At 40.1% G+C, this 26063-nt stretch overlaps 1 protein-coding gene and 1 pseudogene across 1 annotated transcript in view; one reads left to right on the forward strand and one right to left on the reverse strand.

Moving 5' to 3' along the window:
• Positions 1–2017, reverse strand: LOC102841583 (annotated as a pseudogene).
• Positions 2018–2359: 342 nt separating this feature from the next.
• OCA2 (oculocutaneous albinism II) overlaps positions 2360–26063 on the forward strand; it is a 223528-nt gene continuing 199824 nt past the window's right edge. The window contains exons 1-2 of the mRNA XM_006861920.1: positions 2360–2553; positions 20019–20117. Of these exons, the coding sequence (XP_006861982.1) occupies positions 2360–2553; positions 20019–20117 (293 nt within the window). The remainder of the gene's footprint in view (positions 2554–20018; positions 20118–26063) is intronic.

Below are 26063 nucleotides of genomic sequence, written 5' to 3' on the forward strand. Positions count from 1 at the left end.
TTAAGGAACTGCTTCAGGAATAGTTGGAAGGTGGGTAATCCTACAGTAACTATGTTTCAGCTGCCTTGCTGTTCACCCAGAAACAATCCATTTGAACTTCTGAACATTTGGTTTGGAACACTTGTTTGATGAATATTCTATTATGCACTTGGAGATGAGTTCTTGCTGGAAGGTCAAATCTCTGCCACTTATTTTGGAATGTTTCTGAAGATGTTCTAGTCTTTCTGTTAATTGTACACACATCTGCGCTTTGAAGCCCCAATGCAATGATAGATAGTGCCAACACAGAGGGCTTTGCTTTAGAACACATGATCCTGCAGTGCACCTAAGGCATGCCTTAAGTTGAGCTTTTAGTCTTTCAAATGGTCAGCTCCCTAGAATGAGTGAATTAAATAGTTGCAGATATGAAAAAGCAGTAGTAGCTGTAACTTTCCAACACATCTTCTCCAATACAACCTTTTCCATTCTCATCAAGTCTTACCTGTTCACTTATACTGGCTTATTTGGATCAAGTCGTTTGCCAGTGAGATGTTCCTCTCTTCTTCTATTGATTTTACAGCCAAGTAGAAGCAGCTGGTAGTGTAACGTAGTGGTTACGAGTTGGGCTGCTAACCTGAGGGTCAGCAATTCGAAACTACCAGCTGTTCCGTGGGAAAAAGATAAGGCTTTCTGCTCCCGTAAAGATTTACAGCCTCGGAAACCCTGTACAGGATCACTATGAGTTGGCACCGACTCCACGGCACATAACAACAAGAAACAGCTCAGTCCAACACATCCAAGGCACTTGCACTGTACCGACATTTTGGACAGAAACCTGTCCAGTAAATTCACAGCTAGAGAAAACGTTTCTGTGTCAAACACAAAGAACTGAGTTCGACTAAGAAGATCTTTTTTTTTTTTTTCAAGTCCCTTAAACTTGCAGTGACTCTGAGGCCATTTTTATGAGCAGATTCACTCAGTCTCAAGCAGAAAACCTTCGGCTGACACCTGGATGCCTGTGTCAACAGGGCAGTCAGCTGGTGTGGCTGTTTCTAAGCGTCAGTCATCAGTACCTTTATCTTTGTGCTGGTGACTGCAGCTCCTCAGTGGTAACTACCTTCCACAGGCCTGCTGCCACTGCCCAAGAGGTGACTGGGGCTCTGGGCACGAGGTGGAGCCATCCTGGCTGGAGGTCTCCACAACGTAGGTCTCCACAACGTAGCTGAGAAGGAAACCACCTTCAGGTCAAGGCTAGCTCTAAGCAGGAGTCTGGCCTTTTTCTTTTTAATTAGACAATTTTGAGTATTGTTCCACATTTTCTCCCACTTTATTAGGGCAGTTGGTAGTAGTAACTAGGCACCATCTAGTTCTTCTCGTTTCAGAGTTGAGAAGGCTGGGAGAATTGATTCCAAGTCTCTTCCAATCTTACCGCTCTTCCTTCTTCCCCACATGAAAGACCAATAACGGAACCTTAGATGACTGCTCATGAGATGTCAAGGGTCCTGCACTCTACTTGTGCTCGTCTCCCTTGATGGTCCTAGGGTCCTCTGGTTCTAGATTGTAAGATTAACTTCTCCCCCATTTTTGTTATAAAACTTCTACCTTTACAATTGTGACAGTTGTAATTAGTCATGAAAACTATTACTCACTATTTTCTCAAAAGAGTCTTATTGCTATCTCTTTTAACCAGACCCATCTAGACAAGATGAAAACTATTCAGTGGGGACTCTTTCTTCCCCCCCCCCCACACACTCTTAAACTCAACTCCTTCTTGAAACCTTGTAAGCCAGTCACCGTGTGCCCTTATCACCCCCTCATTCTACGTAGCCAATGTCTAAGTTGCCCGTCCCTATCTACCCTGTATACAGAGGGGAAAGCGTTGCTACTTGATGTGAAGACTCCTTCCCTCTCTGTTGGTATTTAGACCTACTACCTCCAAGCTCTCTGATCTCAGAGCTGTGGAGTCTATTGGTCATATGTTCCATTAGTCCATTGGACTATTTAATTCCAAGCTTCTTCAATACTTACCACTCTTCATTCTTCCACAAATGGAGAGAACCTTAGGCAACTGTTCATGAACTTTCAAGATCCCAGACACTATCTCTTGGGAGAGATCTGACTTTATCTAGGACACCTAACATAATTTGGTGGTTCTTTGAAAGACAACTAAGGGAAACTAGCCAAGGTTACTGTGAGACTAGCCATAAATTTGACTTAAAGTTTGAGTGTTTAACAATTGGAAGACCCTCATTGTCAGCTGCTTTCCTGTTGTATGATTCAGTAACATGAACCCTTTCTCTTCCTTCATACAAACATATTTCCTGCCTAGCTTTCATACATAGCATTTCTTTCTGTCTGATCACAGTGCCAAGACGGAAGCATGCACTTGGAGAGCAAAGATGACAGGCTGCCCTCTGCCACAGTGCTGGAGATGGAGTCATCCTTGAAGGGTGCTAGCTCACATTCTGGCATGGGGGAACAGGACCAAGCAGGACCACTGGGAGGCGGTCTGGCCAGGTGGAGTGGCTGGGCTGCTGTGGGCCAAGGTTTTGCCTCCTTTAGCATGGAGGGCAGGTGAGTTATAAATCATTTTATATAGTAAGTGTGGAATATATAAATGAGATGGTTTCCCACACTTTGGTGGGAAAAATCTCCAGGAATTTTGTGACAATCTTTCTAGTATTAGGTAACTTTCCTGACTTGTTTTGGATTAAAGATGTTTCTAAAATATGTCTAATGAAATTCCAAAAGTTAATAAAAATAAAAAAGAGATCATTACCATGAAGACTTGGTATTTAGCATATATCTCCATTTCTGTGTCTTGTTGTTGTTAGGTGCCATCGAGTTGATACTGACTCATAGCGACCCTATGCTCAACAGAATGAAACACTGCCTGATCCTGGGCCAACCTCACAATTGTTTCTGTGTCTTAGAGCATATTTTATTTCTTTCTTATTTGATTGAGGTATCAAAAACAGTTGAATATTGTTTTTCATATCAGAAAAGTCTGGAGTAACATACACATTTGGATATACCTGTAAATGCTTACTGATGTAAAAACAACTGAGTTTTGCATATCACTTCTTGCCTCCCAAATTCATAATTTGAAAAGCCTAAGTGTCCATACAAATAAGCAGCAGATCCTGCAAATGTCCCTGCATTTGGACATTGGCTGTTGTACTGACCATTGTCCCCAGGATTGGTGAACCCTGACCAGCAGAGAGCCGCGGGATGCAGGGCTGATTCTCTGTCTCATTTAGGAAAGGAAAGCACCTGTAAACACCTGCAGGCTTCAGACTCTTCCCAGGGGCAAGAGCAATTCACCTCACAAATGGGGGTCTCCCATCTGCCCAGGATCAGACATTCTATGCATGCTTTTATGTCACTGGGTAGCCTAGCCTCCCATTTTGCAAACGGCAAAACTTTGAGTCGTTCTGTTTGTTCATCTTGTTTTGGGGATTTCTTTATATAAATGCATACAGCTCCTGCTCAGTCGTCTAAATTGCTTGACATGACACAACCTTGTTGCGGAAAGTGAAGACAACTCGAAGCATTTGCTGCTGAAGTATGAATTACGACTGACCAAGACAACAAAGAAAACAAACACCTGACAACTGGGCCAATAAACAGCATCATGATAAATGGTCAAGAAGTCAAAGTTGGCAGGATTTTTACTCTTTTGGATCAATAATCAATGCTAATGGAAACAACAGTCAAGAAATCAAATGACAGATTGCATTGGGCACATCTGCTGCAATGAAATGCTGTAGGATAAGCATTGGACTGCTAATTGCAACGTTGGTGGTTCAAACCCACCAGTCACCCCAAGGGGGAAAGATGAGACTGTCTGCTCCCATAAAGATTTCAAGTCTCAGAAACTGTATATATTGCAAGCTTGGCCCAGGACCGGGTAGTATTTTGTTCTGTTATGCATAGGATCACAATGAGCCGGTACTGACTCTATGGCTCCTAAAAACAACAACAACGAGTCAGAATTGACTCGATGGCACTCAGTTTGTTTTTGGTTTAAAGTATTAAAAAGCAAAGATGTCAATTTGATGGTTAATTGTACCTGTGGTTTCATTGCGTGTTGTTCATTGCCTCATATCCATATGAATGTTGGACCATGAAAATGGAAGGCCGAAGATGAATGGACACATTTTAATTGTGGTGGTGACAAAAATCCAATACTAAATTAAACTAAATATAGTGTGGGCTTCCAGAAGAACTAACAAACCTGTCTTGGAGGAAGTACAGCCAGAATATTTGCAGGAGTGATGATGGGGAGACTTTATCTCACTTGCTTTGGATACGTCAGGAGAGACTCTTCACTGAAGAAGACAATCATACTCGGTAAAGTAGATGATCAGCAGAAAAGGAGCCCCTCAACGAGATGGATTAACACAGTAATTGTGTTGATGGTTTCAAATATAGCAATGTCTGTGATGGTGGTACAAGACTGGGCAACAGCTTAATCTTAAAGGTCCTTCTGAATCAGAGCCAAGTCAGGGGGCCTAACAACAACAGCCTCTGCTTGACTACAGAGAAAAAAAATCTCCTGAGAGTAGATTGTGATACGGTGCACCTGCCAGACCACAGCAACAAAGAATGTATTCAGTGGGGCAAATGGTTAGTTAGGTCAGGCATCAAAGTTAGAGCTCTGGTATTATGCTCTCAAGCCTGGGATAGGATACTACAACTGTAGGTGACCAGACTGTCAGGTTGGCAGTTTCCCCCAGGGTTTCCAACAGTTCCAGGGTCATTCTATTTGTTAGGATCCTGGGTGCTTCTTTGTACCAGTAACTGGGCCTGGATTGGCTATGGCGGGGAGAACCAAGGGTACTTCCTGAGGATGGGATGGATAGCACTTCCCCTTTCTACACATGGTGCTGTCACACACAAATGAGGACCACCTGCTGTGCCACCTGTGACCAACATGTTTCAGACAGGCAGAGACATGTGGAGTTTGTGCATGGACTTCAGGTCTTTGCAGCTTTATACTGGTGTAAACCCCTCTCCTCACCTTGACAAGGTAAAGGCTACGTGGTCTAATTTCCTAGTGGTGCCCCAACATAAATACAACTGGGTTGCTTTAAAGAACAAGTGGTGGCTTTCATAGTTCTGGAGGCTAGAAACCTGGATTCAGGGCATGGCTCTAGGGAGAGATTCTTCCCTGTTAGCAGTAGTGGCAGTTCTTTGGCATGTCTTGGCATTCCTTGGTGTATGTCTTCCCTCTCTGTGTGTCGCTATGTTTACATACGTCAAAAATGATTAGATTTGTTTATTTGTCAGGTGCTGGGATGTCAGTTCTGACTCAGAGCAGCCCCGTGTACAACTGAACAAAACGCGGTCTCATCCTGCAACATCTGCACAATAAGAACCTTGTTTGAGCTCATGGTTCAGCCACCATATCAAACCAACTCATCAAGGATCTTCCTCTTTTTCGTTGACCCTCTACTTTACCAAGCATGGTGTCTTTCTCCTGGGACTGGTCCTTCCTGAAAACATGCCCAAAATACATGAGATGTCTTGCCATCTCTCTTCCGAGGAGCATTCGAGTAGTGCTTTTTCCAGTACAGATTTGTTTGTTCTTCTGGCAGTCCTTGAGAGCATTCAATATTCTCCACTAGTCCTGTGATTCAAATGCCTTAATTTTTCTTTGTTTTCCTTATCCATTGTCCAACTTTCACATGCATATGAGACCTTTGAAAATACAATGGTTTGGGTCAGGTTCAATTTAACTCTCAAAATGTGCTTTTGTATATTTTGAAGAGGATATTTGCATCAGATTTCCCCAGTCCAGTACATCATTTGATTTCTTGATGGCTGCATCCTTGAGCATTGAGGATCCAAGTAAAATGAAATCCCTGACAGCTTTAATCTTTTCTGTTTATCAGGATGTTGTTTACTGTTACAGTTGTGAGGATTTTTGTTTTCTTTATGCTGCTATGTGATCCACCTTCAGCAGTAAGTGCTCAAATTTTCTTTACTTACAGCAAGCATATTGCAACTTAATGAATCTTCTTCTAATCCTGATGCTGTATCCTTCCAAAAGTCTAACTTCTCAGATCATTTGCTCAATATGCAGTCTGAATAAGTATGGTGAAAATATACAACCATGGGATGCCCATCTTTCCTGATTTTAAACACTGCAGTGTCCCCTCGTTTTGTCTGAACAACTACCTCCTGTTCTAAATACAGGTTCTAGATGAGGTCAATTAAGTGTTCTGGAATCCCCCTTTCTTTGTAACACTACCCAAAACGTCTTATGATCCACGCAGTCAAATGCCGTTGCTTGGTCAATAAAACACAACTAAATATATTTGTTTAGCGTAGTCGTTACAAATCAGACTGCGAACCTTAAGGTCAGCCGTTCGAAACTACCAGCTGTTCCGCAGGAGAAAGATGAGGCTTTCTGCTCCTATAAAGATTTACAGCATTGGAAACCCTGTACAGGGTTGCTATGGGTCAGAACCGACTCCACGGCACATAAAAACAACAGATATATTTGTGGCATTCTTTGCTTTCAGCCAAGATCCATCTGATATTAGCATCCTTGTTTTATGCTCTATTCTGGATCTGGCTTGAATTTCTGGGAGTACACTGTCAATGTACTATGGTAACTATTTTAAAATGATCTTTAGCAGAATTTTTCTCTCGTGTGATAGTAATGATATTTTTTTGAGAAATCTCACAGTTTTGGAATCATCACAAATATGGATTTCTTCCAATTAGTTGGCCAAGTAACTGTCTTTCAGATTTCTTAGCATAGATATGAGTGTTTCCAGTGTTGCACCCGTTTGTTGAAACATCTCAGTTGGTACTGTGTACATTCTTGTTGTTGTTGTTGTTAAGTGCCTTCGAGTCGTTTCCGACCCATAGCGACCCTGTACAGGGTTTCCGAGGGTGTAAATCCTTACGGGAGTAGAAAGCCTCATCTTTCTCCCGCGGAGCGGCTGGTAGTTTCGAACCGCTGACCTTAAGGTTCGCAGCCCAATTCGTAACCACTACGCTACCAGAGCTCCTTAGAGCCTTGTTTTTTCCAATTCCTTCAGTGCTGCTTGGACTTCTTCCACCAGTACTGTTAGTTCTTACTCATATGGTGCCTCCTGAAATGATTGAATGTGAACACTGTTTGGTAGACTGACTCTGTGTAGTCCTTCCATCTTTTAAAATTTATTAATTTATTTATTTTGAAGTTTTTATTGTGAATTGAGTGAAAGTTCACAGGGCAGATCATCAGTTTTACATTTAACAAATCATATACTTTGTTTCATTACAACGATTATAATCCCCTCCATGTACCATCAGTTAACAGTATTTCTCTCTATTCATTTTAGCTCTCTCTCTCTCTTTTTTTAAACACTCACACTAATGTAATAATTTATACCACCAAAGGGCACATTCTGCAAGTCTGCTTCCTGGCCGCCAGCTCTCAGCCCCTCTCTTTCCATGAATTTAGAGTCCTCAGCTGCTCCCTCTCTCCATGTTTCCTTCTCTGCCTCCATCTCTGGTGTTGATACTTTTCTGGATAGGGTCTCGCATTCCACTTGTGCTCTTCTCCCTTGATGGGCCTAGGGTCCTCTGTTTCTGGACTGTAAGATTAACTACTCCTCCATTTTGTTATGAAACTTCCACCTTTAAAATTGTGGCAGTTGCAATTAGTCATGATAACAAGTACTTACTACTGAATCATAAGAATCTTATTCCCATCTCTTTTTACCAGACCCATATAGACATCTTTTGATGCTTCCCACATCATTCAGTTTTTTGCCCAGAGGATCCCTCAATATTACAACTTGAAGCCAGAAGTTTTCTTTAGTTCTTTCAGCTTGATAAATGCTGAGCTGAGTTTTCCCCTTTTTGTCTCTTACTCCAGGTCTTTGCATATTTCATTATAATACTTTACTTTGTCTTCTCAAGTCAATCTTTGAGATCTCTGTTCAACTCTTTTAGTTCATGTATCTTCCATTTGTTCTATATTCAAGAGCCTGGTGTGGTACTGTAGGTAAACTCTGGACTGCTACCCACAAGTTCTGTAGTTTAAACCCTCCAGCCACTTCTCAGAGATCCTATATAGGGTCTCTATGAGTTGGAACTGACTTGATGGCACTTAACAACAACAACAACATTCAAGTGTAAGATTTAGAGTCACTCTGACATCCATTCCTGTCTTTTTAGTGCCTTTTTGCTTTCTTCATGATATTCTTGTTGTCATCCCACAACTTGTCTTGTCCCCAGTCATTAGCACGCAGTGTGTCAAATCTAGTCTTGCAGTGGTCTTTGTATTCAGATGGGCATAATCAGGTCATACTTCGGATCTCATGGATTTGATTTAAGTTTCTTCAGCTTCAGCTTGAACTTTCATGTGAGGAGTTGTTGGTGTGTTCCATAGTTGGCCCCTGACCTTGTTCTGACTGATGATAATGTGCTTCTCCATTGTCTCTTTCTACAGATGTAGTTGACTTGATTCCTGCATAGTCTGTGTAGCAAGGTCTGTGTGTATACTTGTGTTTATATTGCTTTAAAAAATTAATAAGCTATTGGTCATACAAAATTCTATCATGCTATTTTCAGAAATAGAGATATTTCTGTCACCAAGGCCATAGTTTCCATTTACTGATCTTTTTTTCTTTCCAGCATTTACATTCCAGTCACCAGTAAGTATCAGTGCATCTAGATTGCACATTTGATCAGTGGTTGGTGCTTAAATCTGAAAAAAAAACAATCAGATTAACTGGTCTTTTTTGAAGACACCTGAATATTATCTTATTACAGACAGCACTGTGCTTGAATATAGATCTTGAAATGTTCTTTGTGGCAATGAATATGATGCTATTCCTCTTCAATTTGTCATTCTTGGCATAGAAGGTCATATGATTGTCCTATTTAAAATGGCTAATACCAGTCCATTTCAGCTCACTACTTACTGCCTAGGATGTGGATCTTTATGTGTCCTGTTTCAATTTTGGTGATTTCCAGTTTTCTTAGTTTTGTGCTTCATACATTTCACATTCTGATAATTAATTGTAGCAGCTGTTTCTTCTGATTTTGAGCCATTCTACATCAGAAATGAAGGTCCCTAAAGATTTACTCCCATTCACACCATTGGGGTCAAATCCACTTTGAGGAGTCAACCTTTTCCCAGTTGTATTTTGTGGGCCTTCTAACCCAAGGGGCTCATCTTCCAGTACCATTTCAGATAATGTTCCGCTGCTGTTTATAGGGTTTTCATTGCCTAAATTTACAAGCAGTAGATCAACAGGTCTTTCACTCTAGTCTGTCTTAATCTGGAAGTTCTGCTGAAATCTGTCCACCATGGGTGGCCATGCTGGTATATGAAATACAGGTGGCATGGCTCGCAGCATCACAACAACACACAAGCCAACACAGTATGACAAATTAACAGATAAGTGGTGGGTTTAGCTCTAGGACTCACACTATTCAGGAGTCCTAGAGTAGTACTGTTAGGATAAATACTGGACTGCTAACTGCAAGGCTGGCAGTTAAAAGCTACCAGTCACTCCTTGTTAACCTTATACAGGGTCGCTATGAGTCAGAACCAACTCATAATGAGTTCACCCTAAACTAAATTGCACGAACAGTGAACAGAGAATTGTACATAAGCTCATTTCTTGATCACACCCACTAGAAGGCAGTTTGTGAGTGCCTAAGAATACATCAACATATATTTATCAACTTCGTACAAATATAACAACACCACAATGTCACAAAAGCAGTGGCAGTTTCTAGTCACATGGGAAAAAAAAGACAGTAATTCAAACAAATGACTAAGAGGGAGAGCTAGAATATGTATTTGTGAAAAAGAAGACTCTGGAACAACCTGAAAAATAATTCAGGAAAATGATATTTGATGGTGTTGGTTGTATACTGTAGAGTCAGTTCTGACTCCTAGTGACTCTGTGTAGGGTTATCCGAAGCTGTAAATCTTTATGGGAGCAGACAGCCTCATCTTTCTACTGTGGAATTGCTGATACCTTTGAACTTCTGACCATGAGATTAGCAGTCCAACTCGTAACCACTATGCTACCAGAGCTCCTTTACGCTACCAGACCAAAATGATACCTTGCTGTTGTTATTTGCCATCAAGTCGGTTCTAATCCATAGTTACACTGTATGGGGTTTCCAAGGAGTGACTGGTGAACTTGAACCACTGACCATGCAGTTCAAACAACTTTGCAGTCCAGCACATTAACCCACAGTGCCACAGCAGGAACCTCCAAATGACTGACAGAAGGGTCAAGGAAATCAAAGAAGAACTCAGAAAAGCACTACAGGACTAATCAACCAAAATAGATAGAGGACTAGAGACAATACAAAACATGCAAACAGAAATGCAAATGATTAATACTAAGGTAATAGAGATGGACAAAACATGGAAAGTTCAAAGGAGTAGATTTGAATCAATAGAAGTCAGAACTAGTGAGCTTGAAGATAAATCTCTCAATACTAGTAAGCTAGAAGAACAATTAGAAAACAGAATGGAAAAATCTAAGACTCACATGTGACTACATGAAGAGGAATAACCTATAGGTGATTGGAATTCCAAAACAGGAAGAGACAAAAGAAAAGCAGAAAAAAGGTAAGTGAAGAACTGTTAGAAGAAAATTTCCCTAATATCATGAAAGACGAGAAGATAAGAATTCAGAAAACAGAACAAACTTCAAACAGGAAAGACACCCAAAGAAAATCACCATGAAATATCATATTCCAAAATCAAAGACAAGGAAAAAATCTTGGAAGCATCTCAGAAAAAATAAAATGTCACCTACAAAAGAAAACCAATAAGATCAAGCTCTGATTCCCCTGCAGAAACTGCAGAAAAAAAGGCAGTGGAGAAACATGCACAAAACTGTGGAAGAAAAAAAACTGCCAGCTAAGAATCATATGCCCAGCAAAACTGGCCCTAAAATATGATAGCAAAATTAGAACATTTCCAGATAAACAGAAATTGAAGTAATTTGCAAAAACCAGGTCAACTTTACAAAAAAATGCTAAAGGGAGTCCTTTGGTCTGAGAACTAGCAACAGCGGATAACAACCCGAGACTGACATAAGCGGCTCTCAGTGAAGATATAAAAGTATCCAGAGTAAAACAAAACTACAGTACTGAAAATAGGGACTCAGAGATATCAATTTATAATGAAGATAACTACAAAGCAAAAAGACTGCAAAATATAGTGGCAGAATTTCAGATGGTAGGGAAGTCAAGTGGATTTCAAGATAAAACAAATTTTTTTATCTGGGGAAGAAATTAATAAATTACAGGTTAACTTAAAGAAAACTTAATACACCTTTACATCAAATCAAGAAAAGGAAAATCCATGAAGATGTCATAAAGATTAAAACAATGAAATAATTGACAAGAAAAACGAATACAGCACAGGAAAATATGCAGAACAAAGAAACTAGCAGCACCACCAAAAAACACACATAGCAAAATGATGGCAATCAGTTCATACCTATTGATAATTATGCTGACTACTAATGGATTCAATGCACCAGGCAAGAGACATTGTCAAAAAGAATGAATAAAAAACAAAAACCAACTGAGCAGGAGTGGCAGTATTAATTTCTGACAAAATAGACTTTAAGGCAAGAAGCAGCATAAGAGATAAAGAAAGAAATTATCTCATGACTAAAGGGTCAATTGATCAAGAGGACGCAACCATATCAAGAGGACAGTGAAAGAGCCTCAAAATACAAAAATCAAATGCTAATAGAATTGAAAAAAGAAATCGACAACTCTATAATAATAGTGGGAGGTTTTACTACACCACTTAAAAAAAAATTATTAAAAGTATGGAAAGGTGAAGCTATTTAAAAAAAAAAAACTTTTTATTGTGGATTGAGTGAAAATTTACAGGGCAGATATCAGTTTTACATTCAACAAATCATACACCTTGTTTCATTACAATGATTACAATCCCCTCCATGTACCACCAGTTAACAGTATGTCTCTTTATTCACTTTAGCTCTCTTTTTGTTGTTGTTGTTGTTGTTGTTTTAAACACTCAAGCATATATAATAATTTACACCACCAAAGGGCACATTCTGCAAGTTTGCCTCCTGGCCACTATCTATTAGTCCCTCTCTTCCCATGAATCTAGAGTCCTCAGCTGCTCCCTCTCTCCATGTCCCCATCTCTGCCTCCATCTCTGGTATCACTGCTTCTTGGATAAGGTCCCACATTTAGCCCGTGCTCTTCTCCCTTGATGGTCCTAGGGTCCTTTGTTTCTGGACTGTAAGATTAATGACTCCCCTGTTTTTGTTACAAAACTACCTTTACAATTGTGACAGTTGAAATTAGTCATAACAGTTACTCACAGATGGGTCTGGAAAAAAGAGATGGGGATAAGACCCTTATTCCAGACCCATCTAGACAAGATGAAAACTATTCAGTGGGGACTCTTTCTTCCCCCACACACTATTTAACTAAATTCCCCTTGAAACCTTGTAAGCCAGGAACTTTGTGTGCCTTTATTACTCCTCATTTTAGGTAGCCAATGTCTAAGTTCCACCACTCGTCTGTCAGTTTGGTGTACTGTGGTGGCTTGTGAGTTGCTGTGATTCTGAAAGCTATGCCACTGGTATTTTAAATACCAACAGGGTCACCTATGGTGAATGTTTCAGATGAGCTTCCAGGTGAAGACAGACTAGGAAGAAGGAGTGACAAACTACTTCCAAATATTTAGTCACTGAAAACCTTATGAATAACAGAGAAACACTGTCAGATATAGTGCTGGAAAATGAGTCCCTCAGGTTGGAAGGCACTCAAAATGTAACTAGGGAAGAGCTGCCTTCTCAAAGTAGAGTTGACTGTGATGGTGCGAATGGAGTAAAGCCTGTGGGAGTAAAACCCACAGGATCTTCATTTGTTGATGGGGGCACAACTCAAAATGAAGAGAAACAGCTGTAAACATCCATTAAAAATTGGAACATGGAATGTATGAGGTACGAATTTAGGAAAATTGGAAATTGTCAAAAATGAAATGGAATGCATAAACATCGCTTTCAGGCATTAGTGAGCTGAAATGGACTGGTATTGGCCATTTTGAATCTGACAATCACATGGTTTACTATGCCAGGAATGACAAATTGAAAGGAATGGTGTTGCATTCATTGTCAAAAAGAACATATCCAGATTAGTCATGAGGTACAACGCTGTTTGTGACAGGATAATTCTATGTGATTACAGGGAAGACCAGTTAATACCATTATTATTCAAATTTATGCACCAACCACTAAAGCCAGTGAGGATGAAATAAAAGAATTCTACCAGCTTCTTCAATCTGAAATTGATCAAACATGCAATCAAGATGTATTGATCATTACTGGTGATTGGAATGCAAAGGTAGGGAACAAAGAGGAAGGATCAGTAATTGGAACATATGGCCTTGGTGATAGAAATGATGCCGGAGATTGCATGATAGAATTCTGCAAAATCAATGATTTGTTCATTTCAAATATCTTCTTTAGACAGCATAAGAGACGATTACACACATGGACCTCACCAGAATGGAATACACAGAAATCAAATTGACTACATCTTTGGAAAAAGATGATGGAAATACTCTGTATCATCAGTCAAAACAAGGCCAGGGACAGATTGTGGAACAGACCATCAATTGCTAATATGCAAATTCAAACTGAAGCTGAAGAAAATGACAACAAGTCCACAAGAGCCAAAATATGACCTTGAATATATCCCACCTGAATTTACAGATCATCTGAAGAACAGATTTGATACATTAAACATTAAAGACCAAAGACCAGAGAGTTCATGTATCAAGAACATCATACATGAAGAACACAGTCATTGAGAAGACAAGAAGGAAAAGGTCAAGATGGATGTCAGAAGAGACACTGAAATTTGCTCTTCAGCATAGAGATGCTAAAGCAAATGGAAGAAATGAGGAGGTAGAACAGCTGAACAGAAAATTTCAAAGATCTTCTTGAGAAGATAAAGCCAAATATTACAACAAAATGTGTAAAGATCAGGAATCAGAACACCAAAAAGGAAGAACACGCTCAGCATTTCTCAAGCTGGGGGAACTGAAAAAAGAATTTAAGCCTTGACTTTTGTTATTGAAGGATTCTCTGGGCAAATTATTGAATGATGCAGAAAGCATCAACAGAAGATGGAAGGAATTCACAGAGAGAGTCACTGTGCCAAAAGGAAATGGTTGATGTTCAACCGTTTTAAGAGTTAACATATGATCAAGAGTCAATGATACTGAAGGAAGAAGTCCAAGGTGCATTGAAGGAATTGGTAAAGAACAAGGCACCAGGAATTGATGGAATCAAATTGAGTACATCTGTGGAAAGAGATGGTGGAAAAGCTCCATATCATCAGTCAATACAAGTTAAGGACTGACTGTGTAACAGACCATTAATTGCTGACATGCAAGTTCAGGCTGAGCCTGAAAAAACAACAACAACAAGTTCATTAGGGTCAGAATATGCCCTTGAGCATTTGCCACCTGAATTTAGAGACCCTCTCAAGAAAAGATTAAGTAATAATGACCAAAGACCAGATGAGTTGTGGGATGACATCAAGAACTTCAAACAGGAAGAGAGCAAAAAAGGTCATTAAGAAGACTAGAAAGAAAAAAAGACCAAAATCGATGTCAGAAAAGACTCTGAAACTTGCTCTTCAGCATAGAAATGCTAACAGAAATGGAAGAAATGAGGAGGTAAAAGAGATGAACAGAAAAATTTAAAGAGCAGCTAGAAAAGACAAAAGCAAATATTATAATGAAATATACAAATATTTGGAGTTAGAAAACCAAAAGAGAAGAGTGCGCTCAGGATTTCTCAAGCTGAGGGAACTGAAGAAAAATTCAAGCCTCAACTTGAGATACCCAAGGATTCTATGGGCAAAATATTAAATGATGCAGAAAGCATCAAAAAAAGATGGACAGAACACACAGAGTCACTGTACCAAAGGTCAGTGTTCAGCCATTTCAAGAGGCAGCTTATAATCAAGAGCCAATGATACAGAAGTTAAGAAATCCAAGGTGCACTGAGGGTATTCAGAAAGGATAAGGCTCCAGAGATTAATTGAATACAAACTGAAAATTTTCAAAAAGCTGATGTAGCTCTGAAGGCACTCACTCATCTATGGCAGGAAATTTAAAAGACCTGGCCAACTGATTGGAAGAGATCCATATTTGTTCCCATTCCAAAGGGAGGTTACTAATGGGAATGTGAAACTCATCAGACAACATCATAATATCACATGCAAGTAAAATTTTGCTAAAGACAATCCCAAAATGGTTGCACACTACAGTGACAGGGAGCTGCCAGAGATTCAGGCATGGAATGAGGGTTAGTATTGTTGACTTTAGATGGGTTTTGTCTGAAAGCAGAGAATAGCAGAAAAATGTTTTTTGACTATACAAAGGCTTTTGACTGTGTGGATTATGACAAGCTATGGAAAATATTGCAAAGTATGAGTATTCCACAACATTAAATTGTGTTCTCAGGAACCTGTACATATACCAAGAGTCAGTTATTCAAACTGAACAGTTGAAAATCAGGAAAGGTGTGTGCCAGGGTTGTATTCTTTCACCATACTTATTCAATCTGTATACTGAGCAGATATTTCGAGAAGTTGGCTTATGTGTAGAAGAACATGACATCAGGATTGGAAAAAGAGTCATTAACAAATTACAATATTCAGATGATACAACCTTGCTTGCTGAAAGTGAAGAAAATTTAAATTATTTACTGATGAAGATCAAAGACCACAGCCTTCAGTATGGGTACACCTCATCACTGGACCAGTAAACATAATACATATAAATGTAGGAAAAATTGAAGTTGTCAGTCTTATTTTGCTTGTATCAACCATCAACGTACATGGAAGCAATAGTGAAGAAATCAAATGACTTATTGCATTAGGCAAATCTGCATATGACCTCTTTAAAGAGTTCAAGAGGAAAGATGTCAGTTTGAGAGCTAAGGTGTGTCTGACCCAATCCGTAGTATTGTCTATAACCTCATGTGCATGTGAAAGTTGGACAATGAATAAAGACTATTGAAGAATTGATGCATTTGAGTTCTGGTGTTGGAGGGGAATGTTAAAAGTACCGTGAACTGCCAGAAGAACAAACAGATCTGTTTTGAGAGAAGTACAGCCAGAATGCTTGTTAGAAGCCAGATTAGCCTGACTTCGTCTCTCATACTTGCGACATATTATCAGGAGGAACCAGTCCCTGGAGAAGGACATCATGTTTGATAAAGGAGGAAGTACCCCAATGATATAAATTAGCACAGCGGCAGCAACAATGGGCTCAAGTGTAGCAATGATTGTCAAGGTAGCAGAGAACTTGGTAGTGTTCTGTTTTGTTGTGTGTAATATCCTTATGAGTCAGTACTGAGTCAACGGCATCTAACACCAAAAACAATAGCTGTTATTGTTGAGTGGAATATTTCTTCAGTTCTAGTAGAGTTTGAGTTTTGTGTTTTGAGGCTCTTTCATTAGGAGGATAGATACGTATTATGCATTTGTATTATGGCTCTTGTTCAATCGATCCTTCAATCATGATACGTTGTTGTTGTTAAGTGCTGTCAAGTTGGTTCCGACTCACAGCAACCCTATACAGGGTTTCTGAGGAGCAGCTTGTGGGCTTGTGCTGCCAGCCTTGTAACTCACATGATACAGTGTCCTTCTTTGTCTCTTACGCTGGTTTTTGCTTTAAAGTCTAATTTATCATTTTGATTGCTGTTAGCTTGATATCATTTTTTCCCTCTCCTTTGATTTTTCCATCTGGTTTTAGCTTTATAAATAAGGTGTGTCTCCTTATTTCTTATCCATTGTGTTTTCTTATCCATTCTGCTACTCTCTGTCTCCACTCATGCATTTAATCCCTTTACATTTGAGTATGATAATAGAAAAGTATGAATTAATTGTCATTTTGCTGGTTGTTTGTGTGTGTGTGTGTGTGTGTGCATGTATGTGGTGTTGCTGGTTTCTTTTTTCCAGTTAATTTTCTGCACAGAGTTCATTTTTTATGTGTGGGTTTTCTTGTCATATTTTTGTTGTTTGACTGTTGTTTAAGTGCTTATCAAATCTTTGTAATTTCACCTTTTTATTTTGATGTTAAAATAGATTAATTGTCTTTGAGGTTACCACATAATTTATCAATTTCTTCCTCAGTTTAACGCAGTCTGTTTTACCTTGAACTTTACTTGACTTCGTTGGTTGCATCTGGGTTGTATGGACATGCTTTCTTTCTTTGTTTGGGTGAGAAAAGAAGCAAAAATACATACAGAGAAGAAAATAAAACATAGCACATAAACATACAGTAGTGAAAAAAGAAAACAAGAAAGGAGAAAAAAAGCAGGCAGCATCAAGAAAAAAGTATATAATATCTAAGAAGAGAAAAGGCAAACAATAGAGTTGAGTTATAGTAAAGAAAATAAGAAACAATTAAAACATACACACACACAACTAGACAAAACCAGGGAGAGGGAAGATGAAAAGTGAAAGACACTTGAGATTAGTAAAGATCAAGAAAACAAGAGAAGTAGAGTTGAGAATTCAGAAACAGAAGGAAAGAAAAAAAAAAAAGCAGAAACAGAAAAGATTAAAGGGAAGGAGAGTGAAAGAGAAGATGACGGCGATGAAAGAATAACCAAAAAGAAACAATGAAAGGACAAAAAACTAAACATTGCAAGAAAGAAGAAATACTGCTAACTGCAGCGTCAGCAGTTCAAATCCAGTCCTCAGAAACCCTACACTGTGTTTCTAAATCAGAACCAATGTAAGGGCACTTAACAACAACAAAAACCTGTTCATCAGGGAGCTCTTGAGGTGGTTGTGGAAGGGATGAGATGGCAACATTCCAGTCCCTCAATGTAGTTCCTATACGCCCAGGAGCTGTCTGTCTGGACCAAAGGGTTGCCAGCAGTGAGGCACCGAAACTCCTGACAGTTCAAGACTGATCAGGCGGCTCTGCAGGCTTGTATATCTGGAGGAGAACTATTGGGGCTTAGGCCTAGAAAGTTAAAAAAACCAAAAAACAAAAAAGCCTTCTGTTTACGTAGGTGTCGAGAGATTAAAAAAAAAAAAAACTGACCAGAAACCAATCAAAAAGACCTTAGTTCATTACAGAAAAGAAAAATAAAACAGAGCTGGTGTCTTAGGCTGAGTTTTCTAGAGAAGCAAAACCAGTGAAACAATTTAAATGTGTATCTATAAAGAGAAGTTTATTACCAAGGAAATCAAGGAAATCACTTACAGTTGTAGGATCCCAGGTCCCCACTAAAAGAGAGAGAGGGACTTTCCCATGTATCCATTATATTGGGTTCAGGCCACACCCCCAAGGAAGCATCTCTTTAGTTGATTGGCAGCTCATAGCCACTCATCATAGAGTTAACTACGCTTATATTAAATTTCATCACTATGGGAATAAGCATATCTTAACTACTAAACCATGGGAATTCTGGCCTTGCCAAGTTAACACAAAACTCTATTATAATCCATACTTGTCAACTTGATGTCTATAAACTAATATGTATAATTGCTAATTTAAAAAAATTGCACACCATCAAGAGAGAAGAGCATGAGCAGAATGTGGGACCCTATCTAGAGATAGCAACACCAGAGATGGAGGCAGAGATGAGGACATGGAGAGTTAGAGCAACTGAGGACTCATGGAAAGAGAAAGACTGGGTGCTGGTGGCCTGGAGGCAGGGTTGCAGAATGTGCCCATTGGTTGTTTAAATGATTATATATTCCTGAGTGTTTTGTGTACATGCCCAAAGCAACAACAACAAAACAAAACAAAACAAAATAGAGGGACTAGAAGCAAATACTGTTGAACGATGATGCACGGAGGAGATTGAAATCATTGCAATGAAATGAGTGTAAAGCTGATATTCTCCCATGTAAACTCTCACTCAGTTCACAATAAAAACTAAGAAAAAAAGGGCAGCATTTACCTAAAGACAAATTCCAGAAGGGTTGGAAAAGAAGGAGGTGTGGAAATAAGAAATACAGAGAGCAAATGGGATACCTGATGTTACATGGAGGGGATTGTAATCATTGAGATGAAATAAAGTGTATGATTTGTTGAATGTAAAACTGATGCTATGCTTTGTAAACCTTCACTCAATTCACAATAAAAAGTTAAAAAAAATTGCAAAGTCATACTTGCACCTAACATGGTATAACGAAAACACATCCAATTGAAAGTGTACTGGCCTCATTTACATCTTACATGTCCCAATGAATGGGGATTGGGATTCCTCAGCATGGAGCTTTGCTTTGTTTCCGGTGGCTACTCTCCCTGACGTCCTTCCCTTTTGTAAGGCTATCATTTCATTATGGTCTCATGGCCAGTTTCTGTTGCTTGGTCTCTCATGGTCTTTAAACCAAAAAACCAAACCCATTGCTCTTAAATTGATTTTGACTCATAGTGACTTTGTAGGACAGAGTTGAGCTATCCCATAGGGTTTCTGAGGTTGTAATCTTTATGAAAGCACACTGATACATGTTTCTCCTGTGGGATAACTTTGAGTTTGAACTGCCAAGTTGAGTGCTTAACCACTACACCAGCAGGGCTCCTATGGAAGCCAGTTTAAAATTTTAGAAACTGAACCCATACTAGAACCTTAGGAACTTGCCTTTTGTGACTATAAAAGGGCCCTCCTGACTCTGACTGCTTTTCTCAGTGGGAAGCTCAGTGTGGAATAGCCAATGCAGCCAGTCTGACTGCTACTGTTAGAGGAAGCCCAAAAGTGCCACCAAGCAGCATGCAGTCCTCATGCAAATATCTGCTTTGCACATCCAACCTGGACCATGTTGGAGAATGTGGTTTCTAATGGAGAGGAGAGCCGTTGCTTGTCACTCCTAAAACTCTAGCTTCTCATAGCTCAGCTATACTTTCCGTGACATTTCGGTGTGAAAGCTTTGGCTGACTCTTGGGCATACTCCTGAGTCTGGCTGACAATGACTGGAGGCAGCTGTGATTTTCCATGGATGATACCTGTTCCTTTATTGTCTTCTAGATCTCACACTGATTTACCACGTCTCTTCAGCTTCAGGTCTAAAGATGCCGCCATCACTGAAAGTACTCCTTTACTGAAGAATTCTTCACAAGAACGAGGGTGAGATTCTTTTTTCTTCCTCTGAAATGAAGGAATTTCTAGGCATTGATACTTAGGCTTGGGAATTTCTTCTGTAATGTGAATTTTTACCTGCTGTGCTTGGTGTGGTGCACGGTTCTCATGGCTAGGGTCTATGGTGTTTGTGGGATGATAAGAATGCTGCACTGGTTGACCTACACACATGCACACATGTGCACACACACACACACAGAGGTCGTCTCACTGGCCCAGTACTTCTCACCCAGGATAAGGCTGGCCTTATCTGAAGATGTTGTGAAGGCAGTTACAATTTGGGGGTGGTGCCACTGGCATTTTAAGGTGAAGATCAGGGCAGCTGATGAACACCCTGCCATGCCAAGGACAGCACCCATCACATTGAATGATCTGAAGTTGAGAAATCCTGCCCTGTCCCCCCCAGCACCTAAACTGTCTAAATTCATGAGGACTATGAAGCAGGATTTGCACACATGTGGGTCTGGTGAGGCAGGGACCAGGTAGATATTCACTTTCCCACGTCTCCATTATCTCTGACACCATCTACCCCTCCCGTGGAACTGTCTACCTGCTGGGTTTGATAATTCATTGCAGCAGACACATAGAGCTCGGAGATCACGCTCAACAGCTATGTGGTTTATTAAGGATATAACAGGCTGCAACTTGGGAGTAAAACAACTTTGGAGTAAAAGGAACAATTTGAAATCAGCTCAGGAAACGCACAGGCAAAAGGGTCCCTGATGTAGAGAGCACATCCTTTCCTTCTGCAATATAGGACAGCTTTGTCAGAATCTACTTGATGGCAGTAGGTGTGGTTTTGTTTTGAGTTTCTAACTAGAACAGCACACTGCTTTCCACTGCCCGGTCTCTCTGCCATCAGGCCTTGCCACCCTTGGGTCTCTTTGCCATGGACCTCTCCATACCTCGTTGATATAGTATAGCAACTCTTAGTTCTCCTCTGCTTAGATCTTTCAGCTGCTCTCTGCTGTCAGACCTCTATGCTATTAGGCAAACTGCCTTGAGCCTATGTGTTGTTGACCTTTGTGCTGCTGACTGGTCCATCTCATAGCCAGTGGAGCAGCCTGCTCCACTCTCTCAGCTGCTGCTTCCCTTGCAAGAGCTCTCTGCAGTTGGACCTCTCTGCCATCAGATTTCTCTGCTTCCCAGCACTCCTCTGGGAATTGGCCTACCTTATACCCAATGTATAAGCTCTGGTAACATAGTGGTTACAAATTGGGCTGTGAACTTCAAGGTCAGCAGTTTGAAACTACCAGCTGTTCCACGGAAACCCAGTACAAGGTCGCTATGAGTCGGAAGTGGTACAAAGATTTACAAGGTACAAAGATTTCCAGCCTCAGAAACCCTGTACAAGGTTGCTATGAGTCGGAACCGACTCCACGGAACATAACAACAACATACCCAATGTGGTAGGTTTGGAACTACTCTGCTTTCATGTGGCTCTACTCCTCTTCTAACCCAAGTCTTAGCTGGCAGCTCTCTTGTTGTTGCTGTTGTGAAGATGCCGCTGAGTTGGATCCAATTCATAGCAACCCTCTGCATAATAGAATGAAACACTGCCTGGATCTGCAACCTCCTCACAGTTGTTATGCTTGAGCCCATCCCTGCTGACATGGCATCAATCCATTATGTTGGGGGTCTTACTCTTTTTCACTGACCTTCCACTACCCCAAACACAAGATCCTTCACGGAGTTCTGGTAGCATAGTGGATACAAAGTGGGTTGCTAACCTCAAACTCAGCAGTTCAAAACTACCAGCTGTTCCGTGGAAGAAAGATGAGGCTTTCTACTCCTGTAAAGATTTACAGCCTCAGAAACTGTATAAAGGGTTGCTATGAGTAGAAACCGACTCCATGGCACATAACCACTACCACCAGTGCCCTTCTTTAGAGACTGGTACCTCTGATAACATGTCTGAGGTATGAGAGACAAAGTCTCAAAATCTTGGCTTCAAGGAGCAATCTGTACTTTTTCTAAGACAAGTTTGTCTATTCTTTTGGCAATCCATGGTACTTTTAGTTTTCTTCTTTAACACCATAACTGAAGTGCATCAATTCTTCTGTGGTCTTCCTTATTCATTGTCCATTTTCCACTTTTATATGAGGGTATTGAAAATGCTAAGGTTTGGGTCAGACACACCTTAGTCCTCAAACTATTATCTTTGTGCTTGAACACTTTAAAGATTTCTTGTGCAACAGATTTGCCTAAAGCAATATGTCATTTGGCTTCTTGACTGCTGCTTCCATGATTGTTGGTAATGGATTCAAGCAAAATGAAGTCTTTGAAAACTTCAGTTTCCTCCATTTATTACAATGTTACTTGTTGGTTCAGTTGTGAGGATTTTTTTTTTCCTTCTCATTGATGGTCCAACCCATGATCTTCATCAGTATTTTAAGTCCTCTTCGCTGTCAGCAAGCAAGATTGTATCATCGGTATACCACAGATTGTTAGGGTCTTTTTCCAATCTTGATTGTTTTCCACAGGTAATTAAGCTTTTTGGATTATGTGCTCTTCATATAGATTGAATGAGTATGGTGAAAGAATACAACCCTGGCACACACCTTTCCTGATTTTAAACCAATGCTGCCCCCTTCTTCTGTTCACATGACTACCTCTTGGTCTTTGTACAGGTTCTCATGAGCACAATCAAGTGTTCTGGAATGCCCATTCTTCACAATGCTATCTTCACAATGCTATCCATTACTTGTCCTGATCCACACAACTGAAAGCATTTTTATAGGCAATAAAGCACAGGTAAGTATCTTTCTGGTATGCTCTGGTTTCAGCCAAGATTTGTATGATCATCATGTTCTTGTCTGAATCCAGCTTGAGTTTCTGGCAGTTACCTGTTACGGTACTATTATTGTTGTTTTTGAATTTTTTTAAGAAAAATTTTACTTGCATAGTGACCTTAATTATATTGTTCAATGATTTCCACATTCTCTTGGGTAGCCTCTTTTTGGAATGGGCACAAATATGAATCTCTTCCAATCAATTGACCAAGTAGCTGTCTTCCAGATTTCTTGGCATAGATGAGTGAGTGCCTCCAGTACTGCATCAATTTGTTGAAAAGATTTCAATTTGTATTCCATTAATTTCTAGAATTTTTTTTTTTTTTTTGGCCAATGTCCTCAGTTCACCTTGGACTTCTTGCTTCAGTATCATGTATCATTGGCTCCTGATCAGATGCTACTTCTTGAAATGGTTGAACATCAACCATTTCTCTTTGGTGCAGTGACTCCGTGTATTCTTTCCATCTTCTTTTGATGCTTTTTGCATTGTTCAATATTTTGGCCAAAGAATCCTTCAGTATTGCAAGTTGAGGGTTCAGTGTTTTATTCCGTCCCCTGAGAAATGCTGAGTGTTTTCTTCCTTTTGGTTTTCTAACTCCAGGCTCACATTTTATTGTAATATTTGATGTCTTTCAAGCTGCGCTTTGAAAAGTTCTGTTCAGCTCTTTTACCTCCTCATTTCTTCCATTTGTTTTAGCATCTCTACACTGAAGAACAAATTTCAGAGTCTCTTCTTGCATTCATTTGGTCTTTTCTTTCTTTTGTGTCTTCTTAATAACCTTTTACTTTCTTCTTGTATGATGTTCTTGATGTCATCCCACAATTCTTCTGGTCTTTTGTGATTAGTGTCCAATGCATCAAGTCTGTTCTTGAGATGGTCTCTAAATTCAACATCCTATTTCGGCTCTTGTGGACTTGTTTTAATTTTCTTCAGCTTCGGCCTGAACTTTCATCTGACCCGTTGATGGTCTGTTCCGCAATCTGTCTCTGGCCTTGTTTTAGTTGATGCTATGAAGCTTTCCCACTGTCTCTTCTCCCAGATATAGTCAATTTGATTCTTGTGTATTCCATCTGGTGAGGTCCATTTGTATAGTTGTCTTTTATGGTTTTGAAAAGGGTATTTGTAATGAGTAAGTCATTGGTTTGGCAAAATTGTATCATGTGACCTCCAGCATCAATCCTCTCACCAAGGCCACATTTTCTAACTTCTAATCCTTTCTCTCTGTTTCCAGCCTTCACATTCCAATCACCAGGAGTTATTAATACATCTTGATAGCATATTTGATCAATTTTAGATGGAGGAAGTTGGTAGAATTCTTCAATTTCATCTTCAATGGTTTTACAAGTTGGTGCAAAAATTTGAATACGAATAGGGGTAACTGTTCTTCCTTGTAGGTGTATGGCTACCATCCTATCACAGACAGCATTATACTTCATAATGGATGTTCAAATATTATTCTTGAATTTGTTGTTCTTGGCATAGTGAACCATATTATGGTCAGATTCACAATGGCCAGTACCTGTCCATTTCAGCTTTCTAATGTCTAGGATATGGATCTTTATATTCTAGTTCATTTTGACAGCTTCCAGTTTTCCCAGATTCATTCTTTGTACATTCCATCTTGTGATTCTTAATGGATACTTGCAACTGTTTCTCCTCAGTTTGAGTTGTACCCCATCATCAAATGGAAGTTCTAAAAGCTTTACTCCATTTGTGTCATCATGGTCAGCTCTACTTTGAGAAGTCAGCTCTTCCCCAGTTGTATTTTGAATGCTTCTAACCTGAGGGAGTAATTTTCTTGCACTATATCTGACAACTTTGCTATTCATAGTATTTTCATCTTCCACACTATAGTTGACAATGTTCTACTGCTATTCATAAGATTTTCAGAGGTGAAACATTCTGAGGTAGTTTGCTTCTCCTAGTCTGTCTTCGTCTGGAAGCTCGTCTGAAACCTGTTCACCATGGGTGACCTGCTGGCATTTAAAAAGTGGTATAGCTTTCATCATCACAGCAGCATGCAAGCCACCACAGTATGACAAGCTAACAGACTAGTGGTAGGACAGCTGTCTTAGCTGTGACTTATTTTTACCAGACCTGGGAGGGACTTCTGTGTCCCAAAGGTCACACTTTGTTTTCAGGTTCCTGTCAACCAGAAGGCTTTGAAAACAAGTGTATTTTATTTCTCATTAAATATTGGTCCTCATCAATTATAAGGTGGGGCCTACCTCATTATAGGAATCCTGGTGTGGTACTGTGGGTTAATGCACTGGACCCCAAGGTCGGCTTGAACTGCAAGGTCAGCATTTCAGACTCACCAGCACCTCCTTGCTATGGGTCAGATCCAACTCAATGGCACTTAACAACCTTGTTATATCAGAGTACAACCAACCCTCGATTACCCATGGATGTCAATCAATTCAGTTATTGCCTTCCTTAGATACCATCTCCTACCCTGGGCAAAAGTAACAAGGTTCTAGCGTAGAAGGTAACCATGGATGTCTCCTGAATTGTTTCTTCTTCAGACTTAAAGGGAACATCTCCCAAGCTGTTTCTCAAAGAACCACTGCAAAAAGCCACCTAATGGAACTTATCACGCTGTATTCTGATGTCACCAGTGTGGGGACCTTACTTTCTTGCCTGCTGAACTTGCACCCTGCGTCACAGGCCGGCCTGCCATCCTCCCTCACTGGCCTTCCTCCACAACTCTGCCTCAGCCAGGGTCTTTACACTTTAGGGTGCATAGACTTTGTTGGGGTCATTCTCAAAGGAGTCAGGGTTTAGGATGATGTGTGGGGATCTGGATTTACCACCTTCCAATGCAGGTCTCATCTGCCTTTCTCTTCTCCCTCCTTAGTTCAGGAGGCTCCTAATGACAAGTTGTGTCTCCATTCCAAATGACTACCAGCCACATTAAGTCAGGAAACCCCACACTACCCATGATTCTGCAGAGCACTTCTAATCAGCTCAAGGGGACCTGGGTGTCACCTCCTTTGGGAAGCTTTGGTCTCTGTCCCCTTTCCTGCTCCCTCAAACATTGCACTTAGCTTTTACTTCTGAATTTGTGCATCGGTTATCCATGAAGTCCTGATAGAATTTTAGAACTGGCAATTCATCAGAAAACCAGTCCTGGGTACATTT

Source organism: Chrysochloris asiatica, unplaced genomic scaffold (assembly GCF_000296735.1).
Source record: "Chrysochloris asiatica unplaced genomic scaffold, ChrAsi1.0 scaffold00044, whole genome shotgun sequence".
NCBI classification, from domain to species: domain Eukaryota; kingdom Metazoa; phylum Chordata; class Mammalia; order Afrosoricida; family Chrysochloridae; genus Chrysochloris; species Chrysochloris asiatica.